Here is a 15,865-nt window from a genome sequence, read left to right as displayed (position 1 = left end):
TCAGTAATCTAACAACCAGAAATGAACATGTATTTTAGTGCCTATATGTCCACCTGACCCCTTCCTCATACTCAAATCCTGCTGTAATTAATTTTCAGCTTATAAGTTACCTTTTTATATAGGTTCATTATCAAGAAGCAGCTAAACATAAAATTTTCAGTAACACTGAACTGCAAATGCTATGATACTTTAAAAAATATTTTGCTACTAACTAACTGTTTAACATTGAGCTGAATGTATTTACTGTGGGCATGCAAATATTAATGGTGGGTGAAAAAAATGCAGCCTGATGCTTTTAAACTGCATATGGCTCCATACGTCAATAGGGCCCCCATCACACTGGGATGCAGTATGTTCTCTTGTTGATGGTACAATAAATAAAACAAGCAGGTTTTATGCTAAAATAGAGTTAGCCATTAATACATAAGGGAATGGCACCATTGGTTCTGTGAAATGGAGGTGTGGAGGCTGTTTCTGGCCCCAAGGCATAGGGTGTATTGCTGCTACCACCTAGGGAGCATGGATTCCCAAATGGAGGAGCTCTTGTGCATAAAAATGAATTAGTATCTTTTGTAAACAGTCCATTCTAGTTATCAGAAAACTCAGCTTTACTCTTAGTTTTCATGACTATGCTGGACTCCCCGCTCCCCATTTTCCTGTCCCCCCACCCCCAGTGTCTCAATCTAAAGTCACTCAGTCTGGAGATAAAATCTCCTGCTTACTACAAGTAGGCTGTAGTATTTGTTCCATAAGTAGACTGTACAGGTATTAAGGGTTTATATTTATGTTGCTAAAGAGTTCAGTGCAAATCATACAGTTGGGGAAAGATTAGCCACATCCATGCAGAAATATATCCAAGAGAGCAGGATCTTAAGAGTACCATCTGTATAGTTTCATATTTCACCTATAATAGCAATGTGTACAGTAGTAAAGGATATTATTGTTAGAGTCTGTACATAAATCCAGCTGTTAAAATTTTGCTTGAATTCAAGCACTGTCTTGTATTGCAATGCTTTACTAAATTATTTCTTTTATATAGATTTCTTATTTGTATGCTTGACTTTGTAATTCTGTAAAGACTGCTGTCAGAGTATTTTCTGTCCAAATGAATTAGGTGAGTGATCAAAGAGCTGCCTCCAAAGTAAGCATTGGGAATGCAGTTCGAGGAACATACTGTAAGAGTAGTATAGCCAGCATTGCTAGCGTTGGCTACTCATCACGTTTATCTTTGTTGCAACATATTCTGGTTTTCGTTAGCCCAGGGAGCAAGATGGAAAATGATTCTTTAAAGCATCCTCCTCTGCATTTTAATAGTCCATGCAGGCTCTTGATGAGGCTTGTTGCTATCTTTTATGTGGTTGATTCAAAGGTGTCATTTTTATCTTGAAGATAAGAAACTATTGTAGCTAAAGGTAACTGGCAAAGGTAAACTTAAGGTTAATTAAATACAAGGTAACTGGACAAAAATAAGCTAAACAAATAATAATTTAAAAAGTTGCTTTCTGGGATGTAATTGTGCCTGAACTAGAACCTGCTATGATGGGAAGTCCATTGCTGGGATCCTGATAGTTCTTCATTGCTAAGCACCTCCAGTTTAGCTGGGCTTGTTAGCTCCCGTTCAGCGTTGGCCACATCTCCCTGTTGGACCTTGCCTTCAGCTCTGATACCAAGTACATTTCTGGTAGAATAAACGTGATGCAAGAAGAGCCTGTCTGGTTCCAGTCATGTCCAGTGGTACTGGGCATGGTGCGGTCTGCATGTGAGAACAAAACTGACCTGGACAGCAGAACAATTGCAGTTGTACAGCACTAAAGCTGAGCTAATGCAGACCATGGCTGGTGCTGTGTTTGGGGTGTCTTTAATTTGCGGTTCAGGTAAGGAGTCCGCAAATAATGGAACACTGACTGTGGTTGTTTATTGCTGCTTTCTTCAGTTTATGGTCAGTCAGGTTTTATCTCTGAGATAAAGTATTGGTGGCCAGCAACCCTCATAACTTGGCTGGCTTTGCACAGAGTATATTAAAGTTACAGAAATCCTAACTTTTGTCATCGAAACTTGAGTTCTTTGCATCTGTGCCCAGGCACGGCAAGCTAAGAGACCTGTCTTGAGTCATGATCTTACTGCCTAGACCCTAGTAATCAACAACAGGGAAAACAGAAAATCTCCAATAGTGTGAAGGAATTCAGAAATCAAATTCAGAACATGCTATTTTGGGGGTTGCCATCAGAAACTGGATTAAAGAAAAGAGTGAAGGTGTCAGAGAATGGTATTTCTGTGCCTGTTTTTAAAGTTTCCTCAGGCTGTCCTGCAATTTTGTTACCTTTCATGCTGAAGTAACTTCTTCGTACAGTGTATTTATTTTGGCTCCTTTAACACAATTTGTTGTGTTCTCGGGGACCGAGAAACATGTCAAGCGTGGTTACTGACGGGTCAGTTTATGTGGAATTAATTGTCATTTAGGGCAGACTTTAGGTCAGAGTAGCTTAGGTCATTTGGGACAGGAAATCACTGAATATAAATGCATTCTTTATGTGTGTGTGTATGTAATACAATAACATATTTAGCTGCTTTGCTTCTTTTAGTGTTTAGTTTATCAGGTATTTTTTATGTTGATATCCTGCATCATGACTCCTAAGTCCTTAAAGTGGCACTCTGAACTTACGAAACGGATTTTATTATTTGGCGATGCTGCTACTTGAGGTACCTTGCAGTCCAAAGAACCAGAGAGATCTGATTTGCAAAAGTGCTAAGTGGTGGCAATTACAAATCATATCATGGAGAGGTCTAATCTGAATATAAAAAGATGCCATGAAATGCTTTCACGTGTACTGGAGTACTGGGTGTTTGCTTTCTTGAGGAACCTGGAATTGTTAAAACTTTTTGCCAGAGGAGGAAATTCTGTGAAATTTTTATGCGATGGAGAATTTTTTTTTCAATGTTACTGCTCCTGGAAAAAATTTATTAGGAAAACTGAAGTGTCTATTTTAGTTCCATACATTGAAGAAATAAGTGAGTTTTCACAATCATTGCATATTGGTCCTGTAAACTAGGTAGCACATAGCAAGTATTCCTAAGTACATTTCTAGAAATGAGGAGTTTCATTTCTGAAAAACAAAGACTATATGTAATTTTAGTGGTCCCATTACCATACATTACTGAATCAATACATGAAAATAGAGGAGGGAAAAAAGAAAACAAAAATGAGCAGTATTTCTGATCACTTTAATGAAGAGAGGAAAGCTTTGAAATGGTTGAAAACTGAACTTAGGTTTCTAAAATAAAACCTAGGAAACAAAGATAACTTTGCTTTGTCTGTTGATTTTAAAATATAATCAGTACAGTTGATAGGCAAGCAATAAATTTGACTTAAAAATGCATGGAAGTTGTAAGTGCTTAATGCTACAAGTTTGAGCAAAACTAGTTTGCAGTACTGCAGCAATTAGAGAATTCTAAACAACAATTATTTTCCACATTTCTTTGCAGTTTATCAGCTTTTTTTTTTTTTCCCTCACTAAAAAAAAAGTAGAAAGAAATAGGAGGGGAAACTGAATTTTAACTTTTTGTGCTGAAAATTCTTTCCCTTTCTGTGCTCTTTCATTTTCAGCATGTAACATTTTGTGTTATATATCTCAGATCTCTTTGTTTAAAATAAACAGTATTTTAATGAGATAGTATTAAAACCTTTGAATACCATGAGGAGAGCTTGCCAGAAAAACCCTTGAGAAAATTCATAATTCTGGGTTAATTGCAGGGTTTGCTTAGAATGGAGTAAATAATATGTGAGCCACACATTGAATGATGAGAATTAAATGAAATACTGAATTCAGTAAACTCACTCTCTCTCCAGCACATTGAATGGGATAGAAATTCTATAGGGACAAAAAGTCACATAAAGACCATAATAATGTATTGATATCAGGATGCCAAGTGTAGATTGTAAAACAGGCTGTACGGCTGATGCTCTGTAATTTCAGCCTCACTTTAAAAATGGCTTGTTAAAGGGGTGTTGATCTTAAAAAGGTCCACTTGTGTTTACGTTTTGTTAAGATACATTGTGAAGATTCATTACCCAATCTGCAAAATATCTCAGAGGTCTTTAGATGGAAATTGTTGCAGAATTCAAAATAATTTTATTTATGATTAATGGACTAGAGTCCTTTCTAACAACTTTTGACATGCGCAGGTCCCAGGTGTCATACAATAGTTGTGCTGTGTCCAAGAGTTTCGTAGAGTTTTGTCTTATTTTTATCAGAATTTATGCTTGGACATGGGAAGTGTTTTGGGTTTGATGAGGCTTTTTTACAGTCCTTTTGGTCATGTTATTAGTGTTGTACAATCTGTGACAGTAATTAACTTGTTACCTTGTGTGACTGTTGTCCACAATGCCAATAGAGAGCAGCTGAAGTTAACATCAATATGCAAATGAAATGTTAGAAGTTGCACTTAACTGTTCGGTTTTTTAGAGTCTTTAGAGTCTAGAGCTATTCAGTAGCAGAGTTGTAAAGACATAACCAGAGTATTGTGTGCACCGCTTGAAAGCGTTTCTTTTATAATAATCTTAAACACAGACTTGAAAGTAGTTTTGCTTGGTCTCTTGACAAAGAGTGTTACGTTCATTTCCTAGCAGTAGGGAAGAAAAGGATGTTAGATCTTCATTCCTAACAATATTTAGAAGCTTGATTTTTTTTATATCGTCATCATCTCTATGAATATCTTGCTGTCCAGAGCCTTCCAGGAAAAAAGAAGGAGAAACAGTATTCTGATACAAACAATATTCCAAAATGGGGAGATCCAGTGTTCAGTGTCTGTTATTCAGAAAAAATAAATTAAATTGACCTATTTTGGCTTTAGTTATGTATTTGTTTAGGTCACTTCTAATGCAATTTTTGTTAACTGTTAAACTAAGTGTCTTGTAGTATTGCAAGGGAGCAAGGAAAACGTCTCTTTATTCTCTGAAATGTTTATTTCACTGTATCCACATTGTACGGCATCTTTAGGCATTCTGGGCATGTGGTGTTCTATATAAAGGTACATGTGCTGGCTGATTTTACAAGAGTTCAAAGAATTATATGATTTACCAAGTTTTCTAGAAAAAATGGTATGTCATAGTTGGAGCCTACTGGTCTTTGATAGTGTTTTTCTAGCATTGTTCAATTTACCTTTTCTTACATACTCTGTAACACAGGCTGACCTTTACTAATGCAACAGTTTAAGAATTCCACAGATGCAGCACATTAAACCATTTCATCAAAAACCATAAAGCAGTTTTAAATGTATCAGTGCTTATTTTGCTTCTGTTACTTCTGTTAGCAATATTTTCTCTTACATTTATAACTATTCCCTGTGCTGATGATATTGCAACCCCTTGCTTTTGCATGTGTTCTTTTCTTGAAGAACAAACAAAGCCTTTGCAAAATAATGCTAACCATTGCTCCACTAGTGTCCTTGAGAAATTTAATTTGCAGTTGTAATTCCGTATTTGAATTTGGGCATAAGGTTTAGCAATTTGAATATTAGAAACTTCTGCATAAATACTATGGTGTAAAAGTTGTATGTCTCTTACTGTCTGTAAATGTTTATTCAGAGTTCCAACTGTTAAAATATGGAAACCCTGTGGATTGAAGTGTAAAACAAAAGATTTTTGAACAAACAATAAACTGTATGCCAAGTCTTGAAATAAGCCTTGTTTAAAACTGTGTTCTAACTTTTTCTACAGAGCACACCTGCAACGTCGATACCAACAGTGCAAGTACAGGGCCAGCAGATCAATTTGCAGCCACCTTCGTACACTGCAGCAAGTCAGCATGCAGAGCAAATGAAAAAACCTGGACAGAACTTCATGTGTCTGTGGCAATCTTGTAAAAAGTAAATGGTTCCTTTATTTAACTACCTTTTACTAATATTTAACAGATGCTTGTATATAGAAGGTGATTCTATGAGTTCTATCCTTTCTGTTTTCTTAAGGTACCTTATACTTTTAGCCGTGGGGAAAACAAAAAGTGAAAACTCTTGAGGAAGTTGAGATGGGGGAGCACAAGACATTTAACTGCTCTCAATTATATTTCAGAGCATAAAATGAGTATTACGTGGCTTTCTTATAATATATTGATTTTTTAGTAATAAATAAAATATTGCCATGTAGTTAAAAAAAAAAATCCTAGCTCCGAAGCTTGTTATCTGTGTTGCAAATACAGAAGTAGTTACTGTACTCCAGTTACAAATAATTTTCTTGTGTTTCCAGTTTTGCAAGAACAGGGTGTTGCACTTCTATGTCATGGTCAAAGTCTAACTTAAATTATGACTAACTGTAGTAATTATGATACCATTTGTGTGCCACAGGACTCCATTTTCACAAAAGGAAATATAAAGGAGTTTAGCCTTAAGAATAGACAGCAATGATTAGACTTTTTTTGATTTGTTGTTCTAGTCCTTGTAAGGGAGTTGAGTGAGCTAGCAGACTTATAGATGGAGGCTCCTAAAAACATGATATTACCCTTGCTATCTTAACACTGATTTTAGAAGTAACATAAGTTTGTGAATATGCTTAGTTTTAAGTGAAGAGTACACAAAGGTAGTTTTCAGATAGCCATTTTGAAAACAGTGAGAGAAATTGCATGACCTATAGGATGGGTATGAAAAAGGGTGAGATTCTTCATCATTACAGGATTTGGCAGAAAGCTGTTGTGTAGACATTCAGAAAGTTGGGGTGAAATGATAGAGAAGTTAGAATGTTTGGAAGAGATGGTGAAAATGAGGCATGTGAGCAGAATTAGAGGAATACTGAAGGACAGTTAACCTGTAGACCGCTGAAGCTGTAACTTCTTTTTCTTTCATTCCTTACAAACATAACTGAAAGGTCATTAAGTCAATGCAAGACATACGGATTTTAGGTAACACTCTGGTACTGTAGGTATCTGGGACTTTTAAAATCATTGCCCTTTTTTCACCTTCAAAGTGATTTTTTTTCCTTTGGTAGGTAACACTTCTGTATGTAAGAAATGCATATAAGGCTTTACTTAGTTTTCACTTTATTCCTTAACTGCTAATAAATATAACCATAGAGATGTGTTCTACTGGCTGCACAACAGATGTATAAGCACCTGTGTTGGTACAAGAGCTGGTTGTACAGAGGTGGAAATGAAAAGCTGGGGGAGTTTCTTACCAGAAACCTCAGCAATTTATACAATCTTGAAGAGTTTGCTGAACCACAGTTTTGAAGCATAAGTTAGTCACCAACTTTCTTCTATGTCTAAAGTTATGTAGGATGAGTTGCGTAGACTTGAGGTGACATGTAACCATAGAACGAGCTGATGTCACACGTGAAGTAAGATGTAAATATGTGCAGTCAAATTTTGGGGTGGCAGGAGGAACTATACAATTATGATTACCTCACATTATAAGTCCTTTTGTCAGTCTGCCTTAAAATAGTATTTCAGCAAATTTTCCTGAGGTGGAAGTTAAAGGCTACATGGCTCCTATTTTACAAGCTGATCTCTACATTTTATGTCAAAGATAGTGTATAATTTCTGTTGCTTTAGTTTCTCCTGTCATGACTTACTGTACTGGTTTTTGTTCATGGTTAAGTTTCATTATTTTCAAAAGCCTTCAGAGATTTTGCTTTGATAGATCGTAGTTCATGTGACACACAGCTCTTGTTCCTTTGGTGTTTCTCACTTTTCAAATATTTCAGTCACAACCTAAAAACAGTTTAGATGTTGCACTCGGCATTCTCTGTGGTAAAGAGAGAACCAAAACGTTACGCTAGCATCTTCCTCAAATGCATGTTGTTCATCCATGTTCCTCCAACAGCCTGATTAAAAACAGGAATATCAAATCTCCTGTAGGCTTCCAGCTTCTAACAGACATAAGGAAAAATCTGGAATTGCCACCTGTTATTTTAACTGTTATATTTGTAGCTCTCAGTCTTAGCTGTTTTTATTGTTTAAGCAGGAAACAAGAAGATTCTTTTGAGTGGGTAATTAGTCTACTCTGTGAACTTTACATTCACTACTTCGTTTCATTCCTGGTTGCTTAGCAGTCTTTTTCCTAGGTAATAGACAGATTCATCACAGCAGAATGATAGAGGAGTGGGTTTTTCCATGGTGCTCACAATTGTCCCTGAAGATACAACAGGAGACAAATTTGATACAGTCATTTGCGCCAGTTTCTCTATGCATGTTCTTTAGTTTAATTGTCGCAACATATTAGCATTAAGTTTCCCTTCCAGGATGTATTGCAAAAGGCAGTGGAGGCCTTCAAAGCCATTTTATTAAGAATCTGAATAAATATAAATAGTATGTTCTTTTCCTCCCCACTGTCTTGGCTGCTGCAGCCAGCAACGTTCCACTGGTGTGGGCATGGGTTCTGCTGTTTCATTTTTAAGAGCTGAATTAAGAAACATTATACCCAGATTTTGAAATAAATTCCAACAGATTTAGTAGTGTCTGAAGACCACAACTAGATCAGGCCCAGTTATGCAAATAGTTGTAATGATTGGCCTCTCATAGATTTATTCAGGTTTAGTATCTGAAGTGGCAGTAGAACTCTAAAAGGTGTCAGTCAGGACACTGCTTTGCATTGAGGATGTAACGGAAAGTGGGTGTTTTCCTTTGAAGTTCATCTGCCTGCAAGTACTGCTAATTGTATCCAGCTTAATCTAAGAGCTGCTATTTTGTTTCAGGGTAGGCAGGAGCTGTCTGCTCTTGAATTGCTTTGTGTTGAAAAAGTAAATTGGAAATGCTATTGAATCTCCACTGCTTGTCAAGTCAGCTATTAGTTCAATGTTCTGTTCAGCAGCTGAACAGAATGATGGAGAAATTAAATGAGAAACAAGAGTGTAGAGTCAACTGACCATATTCTCAGTACTTAAGATTTTCTTTATTACTATATTTAGGTGTTTCTTTGAGGAAAAATAGTTTTTCTCTGCAAAATGGCAGTACATTTCGGTCTTCTTAGATCAGTGATTGAAGTATAACACTGAATTTACTATACAGTGAATGAACCAACATAGCTGAAATAGCTTTATTTTTCTTAAAGCCTTGCCATGTTGAATAAAATGTTTTAAACTACATTTTGAGTTTCACTTACAACATGAAATCTGTTTCATCCATGCCAGGAATTATTCATAAACAGGTTTGTGCCAGGCTGAAGTTTACACACTGACTTTCCCCTTTATTGTGGAAAAATGTCTTTCTTTCCTCTGGAATACCATATTTTGCTGTTGAGTCAATCTAGATGTGAACCATTTTATTTTCATTTGCTACTCTGGGCTATTTGGACCAATAGCAAGAGGCAGGTATTTCTGCTTCCCAGCCTCCCTTCAGTAAGAGCTGAGTGGCATGGAAAAAATGAATGATTTTGAAGGGAGCAGTATTTATTGCCTGTGCAGAAGGTACCTGCTATATTACAGGTGATTATTACAGTAGGATTCAGTTTATAACTAAGACTTGTCTCTGGGTGAAATTAGCTCTTTACAGCCTGTATGGGGTTCAGGTAACAGTATCTATACAGTTCAGCCTATGTATTGATTGCAAGTATGTCTGCATAATGGACAGGATTGAAATGAGTGGTAGGATGTGGAAGGAGGTGGCTGGATCAAAGCACCCACTGATCTGCTCTTCATGTGCTGAGTTCTGACTTGAGCTTGTCTATGAACAGCTGCTGTGGGTTTACAACGTTGCTTCACCCCCAGCTGCTTGCTCTAAGTCTTTGGTGGGAGATCATCTCCCTCTTGGCACCATCCAGCCCAGTGAATTCAGTCAGACATCCCAACACAAGTACTTTTCCTGTTGACTGAAGCTAAAATACTGACATGTGAAGCGGAGTGGCTGAGGTGGGTGCGTGTGTTTCCTCTTGGGTGAGACTGTGCCAGTGGCATCTGTCCAGCAAGTGTGTGAAGACAGCTGGCGGTCATGACTTTCCAAACAGCAGCAATTAGGTTTCTAGACCTCTTCTGTCTGAGCCTTAAGTGGGTGTTGATGAGCTGAGTTAGTGTATCAAAATGAATTTCAAGCGGCTAAGTCTTTTGTTTAGTTTGGCCATTTTTTCCTCTCTTCAAGTGAGTGATTTAATCTGTGACACTTGAGATAATGTTCTAAGGTGTATCTAAACTAAAAGACCCACAACTTTGAGTCATTCACTGCTTACATTTAATACTGCTTTAAATAAAGTGGTTCTGCATTAACATATGATATATGTTAAAATAACACATCTTTTGTCTGTGTGCCAATTTGAAAAGAACTGTATAAGAACTGTTAACTCACTGGTATTTTGAGGTGGCATTCACAGTGAATTGTAACTTTTCTACCCCTTTGAAATGGAAGAAAGCCCTTAGTGGGCTGAACTCACTATAACGTTATGTCACACCTGAGCTCTCATCAAACAGAACAGAGAGAAAACACAAAATATACTGCCAAGAGTATTACCGGGCCAGGCTTAGGAGAATTTAATCTTTTCTGTTGACGCAGAAACACTTCATTCACTAAAATATCTTATGTCCTGTACCATGGGGCTGTTGGCAGCCGAAGTGCTTAGCTTGAGGTTTTGAAAAGTCATTCCATTTGGTGAAACACTGGCACAGTTGCCCAAAGACATGGTAGATGCCACATCCCTGGATACATCCAAGACCAGGATGGACGGGGCTCTGAACAACCTGATCTAGTTGGAGATGTCCCTGCTCATTGCAGGGGGGTTGGGCTAGATGATATTTGGAGGACTCTTCCTTTGATTTCAACAAGCGTGCAGTATTGAGAGCAAATAGGATGAATGCTGTGCATCTCTTTTTCCAATTAAAGTTTAAATATGAAGTCTACATATGACTGCTAGTGAAGAAGGGGAACAGGAAAAGGAATACACGAAAACCAAATTTTTTAGCTGTTTATAGTTTACTACTGTATTTTGCTTGTGTCACAAAGAATGGATCTGTTGAAATTAACATACATTATTTCTTCGGTAAAGTATAAATAGAAAGACTGAACCATGATATTTCAATTGGATTTGGCAAAATCCTGTTGCCATTTATTGGTAGCTCACTGCTAATATTTGTACATATTTTTCCTTTTAAAATTTGATGACTTTTCATGTATCAATGCATGTCTCATTTCAGAAAATAAAAATGTTCGTGATACTTGTGCTTTGCCATTAACTGGAAAAAAAGAAACAACCTTAAGTTCCCCTCCCTTTCTTTTTGTAGGTGGTTTCAAACACCGTCACAGGTTTTCTATCATGCAGCAACTGAACATGGAGGAAAAGACGTCTACCCAGGGCAGTGCTTATGGGAGGGATGTGAACCCTTCCAGCGGCAAAGGTTTTCCTTCATCACCCACTTACAGGTGCAGATTTTCTTTCACATATTACTTCAGAAAATAGTAGGAATTTCATGGTAAATTTTCACATGCCCTTCTCACTGTCTTTTCTCTTTTCCTCAACAGGATAAGCACTGTTCCAGAGATGCTTTGCTTGCAGGATTAAAGCAAGATGAACAAGGACAAGCAGGAAATCAGAAGCCTCCCAATAAGTAAGAGAGAAAATAGGAGAATTAGAAATTATTGGAAGAATTTGTGTATTTATAACTTGGCTTATCACGTGAAATTATGCATATGTGGAGTCTGTAACAGTAATCAAATTTGAGATCCATTACAGTGAGACAAAATGGGCAAAAGAGTGAATAGATTCTGATTTGGGAGGTGTGGTTGCAGTTATCATAAAAAGAATAGCTAATTCCTCAAGGTATAAGGGTCAGTACTCTGTGGTGAACATTGTTCTCAACACAGTCTCCTGATATTTCCCAACTGGACAGCATTTTAAAACTTTTATTGGAACAGGAAAGTGCTTGTAATTCAAATGGAAAGTTAGTTGTTGTGTACAGTTCAACTGTTTCATACAGCTGAGATGGGTTGTCATGTAAATTGCTGTATTCCTTCCAGTTTTGTCATCTAAATTTGGGCTGATTTGATCCAGGGTCCCTTGTAATAAACTTTCCTTTAAACAAGCAAACAAGATAAATATCAGCTCCTTTGAGTCTTCTATTTTTGTGCTGCTACCTGGAATCAGATGTGACTCTCTTCTTTCTGAAAATTATTTCAACCGTCTGGAATTGATATTGGAGAGCACAACCCCATTGCTGTGGGGTTGTGGTGATGGTTATGTTAATATTGGAATTATTCAGGCTTCAGTTACTTGTATAAGTGTATTAAGACTCGGTCTTTGTTAGTAACAAACTGGAATCTCTTTGTTGCAAACTAAAGATGTAATTACATGGTCCCAGGCAGGCTTTTGCAGTCTGTTCTGTGGCTTGTTAAATTACTACCAAGCTGCTGGAGGCAGCAGAGACAGCTGGGTATGAAAGTTGAGATTTATTTTTTTTTTAAATATAAACAAACTTCGTAACACAGACTGAAGATTGCTTTATGGTGCCTTGTTTCATTACACTAAACATCATTCAGAGTTCTGAAAACCACAAAAAGTAGAATGATGGTAATGTAGTCTTAAATACTCAGTAAGTGGTAAGCATAGGGCTGATACCATCTATGAGCATGTTGTGATCTCAGCTCTACCTTTTCAAAAGTGTTCTATCATGCAGACAACACATCCAGTAGATTCGTGTCCTCACAGGCTTCTTTAAAATTGGCACAGTTGCCAATTAGAAAAAAATATTAACATATCCCTTCTTATAAGGCAGAATTCCCTAATTAGGTCAGATTCAGAAAGTAGGAGCTTATATGCATAAGCAGTTCTCGCTGAAATATTGAGACTGCAATACCACAAGATACATAGGTTGTGATTTCAGAATACAAGTTGAAATAAGAGCATTCTGCTACTTGAAGTAGGATGTTTTGACTCTCCCTGCTACCCTTTGATGCTGCTTGTGGCTGGGCACTGCTTACAGTGAGAGAACTAGCTTTAGTTTTTGTCTGATTGCATGGAAAATCAATTCTGGTTAAAAACCAAAAACGACAACAACAACAAAAAAACCCACAACAAAACTAATGAATCAAAGGAGTGAGTTTGCCAGATGCGTAAATACACTTCTAACCATTAATTAGGCCAACTTTCTTCACTTAATCCCTCACCATGTAGTAAAACTACCCCTACACCTCAGAGAGTGCAGATAGAGTGAGTGTTACTGGTGCTGGTAATGAGATCTGTGGAACACAGTGTAAAGAGCAAGGGCTTGTTCCCCTCAGCATCGTTTCTGTCTGTCATCACACCAGACACACTGGAAGAAATCTGTAATGGCTTTTGCTAGAACCAGGTAGACTAAGTTAAGCTGCATTACAAAGTTGGTGTTATACCGTAATTTTGTATCTCTTTACTTTTGAAGTTGTGTTATATTAACTCATCCTCTTCTGGCTTTCAGAAGTAGCTGAATATTACATTCTGGAAGATCACGTAGCACTAGCAGTTAAATGTATGTTGACTATAGCTTTGTGCATTTGAATCTTTTTGGATTCACATTATTTTTTTTTTTCCTTGTTGCCACTGAAGCAAAGGTGGTAGCATGAACTGCAAAAAATATTCTTGGACCATGGGAGTGGGGCAGGAGATAACTTTGCATCACAAGATGGTGTGGTTTGAAGTTAAGTTAATATAATTACAGAAATGTGATAGATACTTGCCCACAGACATAAGTCAGTCCACTTGATGTCTCAGAAACTTTTTATCAACTCGTTTTTTTCCAGAACAAAAAGGAATACCATCTTTTAATATATTCCTAATTTATTGTGATTGTCCCCTTTTCAATATATCTAGAATCAAGGCAATAGTACTTCAACTTTCTAAAATATAGTACGATAGCTGTTGAAGAGAGACATTTGGAACAGCCTCCATTGATGAATCCTTGTTCTTCTTAATATAAGGAAAACAAAAATGTTCCAGAAGTTAAAAATTAAGATGACAGTTCCTTTACTGTGGTACTCAGTCTCCTATCATTGCCCAACAGTTTCTTAGTTCAGACCTCTCCTATCATTGCCCAAGAGTTTCTTAATTCAGACCCTGCCCTTCTCCTTCTACTTCATAAAGGTTTTGAAACTCATTTCCATTCAGGGGAGGCTGACACTGTGAGCTAAGTTTTTAGGAGGCAGCCTGTCTGTTACTAATTTTCTGGTTTGTCGTTTAAAACCACTCATATGAACCCTTTTTCTCATTTGAAACTAGGTTTCCTTGTTAGAATTTCAGATTATGAAGAAAGTCTCTCTGAATAGAGAATTCAAGTTTTATTCTTAGAACATTCACTCACAGTGGAAGATGCCTAAATAATACTCTTACAGGCTAACTTTCATTTTAAAAAATGAAACATCTATATGTGATTTATGCTATCTTTGCAAGTAAGCACTACTGTTTATTTCTAGGATATTGGGATGTTCTAATCAGGTTCTACTAGAATGTTGAAAGACTTCATTTAAGTATTTCTCAATATATTGAAGCATGGTGATGTTTTTTACCACTAATACTGTTAAACTTTCCCTTGAGATTACATTATGTGTCTTACTCATTAAGTGAAGTTGTATATTTATGGTTTCTAACTCTAATTACTTGAGTCATTTCGAAGTTTTACATGAAACAGAGCTTTGACTTCAGTGTTAATACTGAAAATCGAGAATTTGCTTCCGCTGTGTTTGTTATTTGTACCAGCTTTGTAAAATACCACGTTTAATTTATTAATCTCAGTCTGAGAGCTGCAGTAACAGGTAATTGGTTTTACAAATGTTTGATCTGATTTAACAATTAGATGGTTTATGTCTTAGATCATAACTTAAATCATGTTACTTTATATTACTCCTCACTAACCACAGCTAATACTTATTTTATATCGTCTTAGTGTCTTACAGTCCTGATCAACTGTGTCAAGTTTGAATAGCTGTATTTTAAGGATATTCTCTGACCAAACCTCAGATTATATTTGCATAACTACTATCACAATTCCTGTTAAACCCTGTCTGAGAAAACATTCCTTTAAATAGGTACAATTCAGGAAGTGGCTCTGTCATTAGTACAATATATTACTTTTCCATCACAAATGTCATGGGTGATGAGCAGTACTTCTTCAAAAGAAGTGGGTTTTTTTCACATAAAATAAAGCCCATGACTCTTCTGAAGGCTTTTCAATAAGGTTTCTCTCTGTGGAAACAAAAGGCAAATCACATCTCAGCACCGACTATTAAGGGATCTTTGTGTCTGTGTTCAGATAGGTTAAAAAAATTGTCAAAATAAATTTTCAGAGATGTTAATCTTCTAGAAAGTGGTGCAACGCTTACTTTTATTCATTCTTTCTTTCCTAATGTAGGCAGCCAGCTGCAGGGGGTACCGCCTCTACTCCCAGAGCACAGAAGGCCATTGTGAATCATCCGAGTGCTGCCCTAATGGCGCTAAGGAGGGGATCAAGAAACCTTGTCTTCAGAGATTTCACAGTTCGTATTGTTTGACTCAAGTATTAGATATTAATTGTTGACTGCTACTGCGGGGTTTTTACCTTTTATTTTTTTTCTTCCACAGGATGAGAAAGAGGGACCAATAACTAAACACATCCGATTAACAGCTGCCTTAATATTAAAAAATATTGGTAAATATTCAGAATGTGGTCGCAGGTAAGCATTATATGATTCTTCTGATCCCAGTGGGCAGTGTTGTTTCTGTTATCTTAAGTGTCAAGCAATAGGTAGGTTTTACCTATACTTTAAAAAAAAAAATACAAGTTTATGGACAGTACAGTTTCTCTCTGTTCTGCACAGTTTAGTTCCCCACACAAGTGCTCAGCATCCTCTCACCTAGGGCAATATTTGTGATCCAGACTTTTGAAATATGTCTGGTAAATTGGACAGGTTAACTTTTTGAAGAGAGATGGCAGAAGCCTTTGCTGTGGGTCTGT

The 15,865-nt window shown here is 36.9% G+C and overlaps 1 protein-coding gene across 1 annotated transcript in view; it reads left to right on the top strand.

Moving 5' to 3' along the window:
• The window catches only part of ARID2 (AT-rich interaction domain 2), a 103,742-nt gene that overhangs the window by 84,292 nt on the left and 3,585 nt on the right, over nucleotides 1-15,865 (top strand). Inside the window, exons 16-20 of the mRNA XM_065843851.2 lie at nucleotides 5,717-5,865; nucleotides 11,192-11,330; nucleotides 11,430-11,515; nucleotides 15,284-15,407; nucleotides 15,493-15,584. Of these exons, the coding sequence (XP_065699923.2) occupies nucleotides 5,717-5,865; nucleotides 11,192-11,330; nucleotides 11,430-11,515; nucleotides 15,284-15,407; nucleotides 15,493-15,584 (590 nt within the window). The remainder of the gene's footprint in view (nucleotides 1-5,716; nucleotides 5,866-11,191; nucleotides 11,331-11,429; nucleotides 11,516-15,283; nucleotides 15,408-15,492; nucleotides 15,585-15,865) is intronic.

The sequence above is a fragment of the Patagioenas fasciata genome, chromosome 1 (assembly GCF_037038585.1).
Source record: "Patagioenas fasciata isolate bPatFas1 chromosome 1, bPatFas1.hap1, whole genome shotgun sequence".
NCBI classification, from domain to species: domain Eukaryota; kingdom Metazoa; phylum Chordata; class Aves; order Columbiformes; family Columbidae; genus Patagioenas; species Patagioenas fasciata.
Note: the sequence above shows the minus strand (reverse complement) of the source record. Positions and strands in the feature narration are given on the sequence as shown.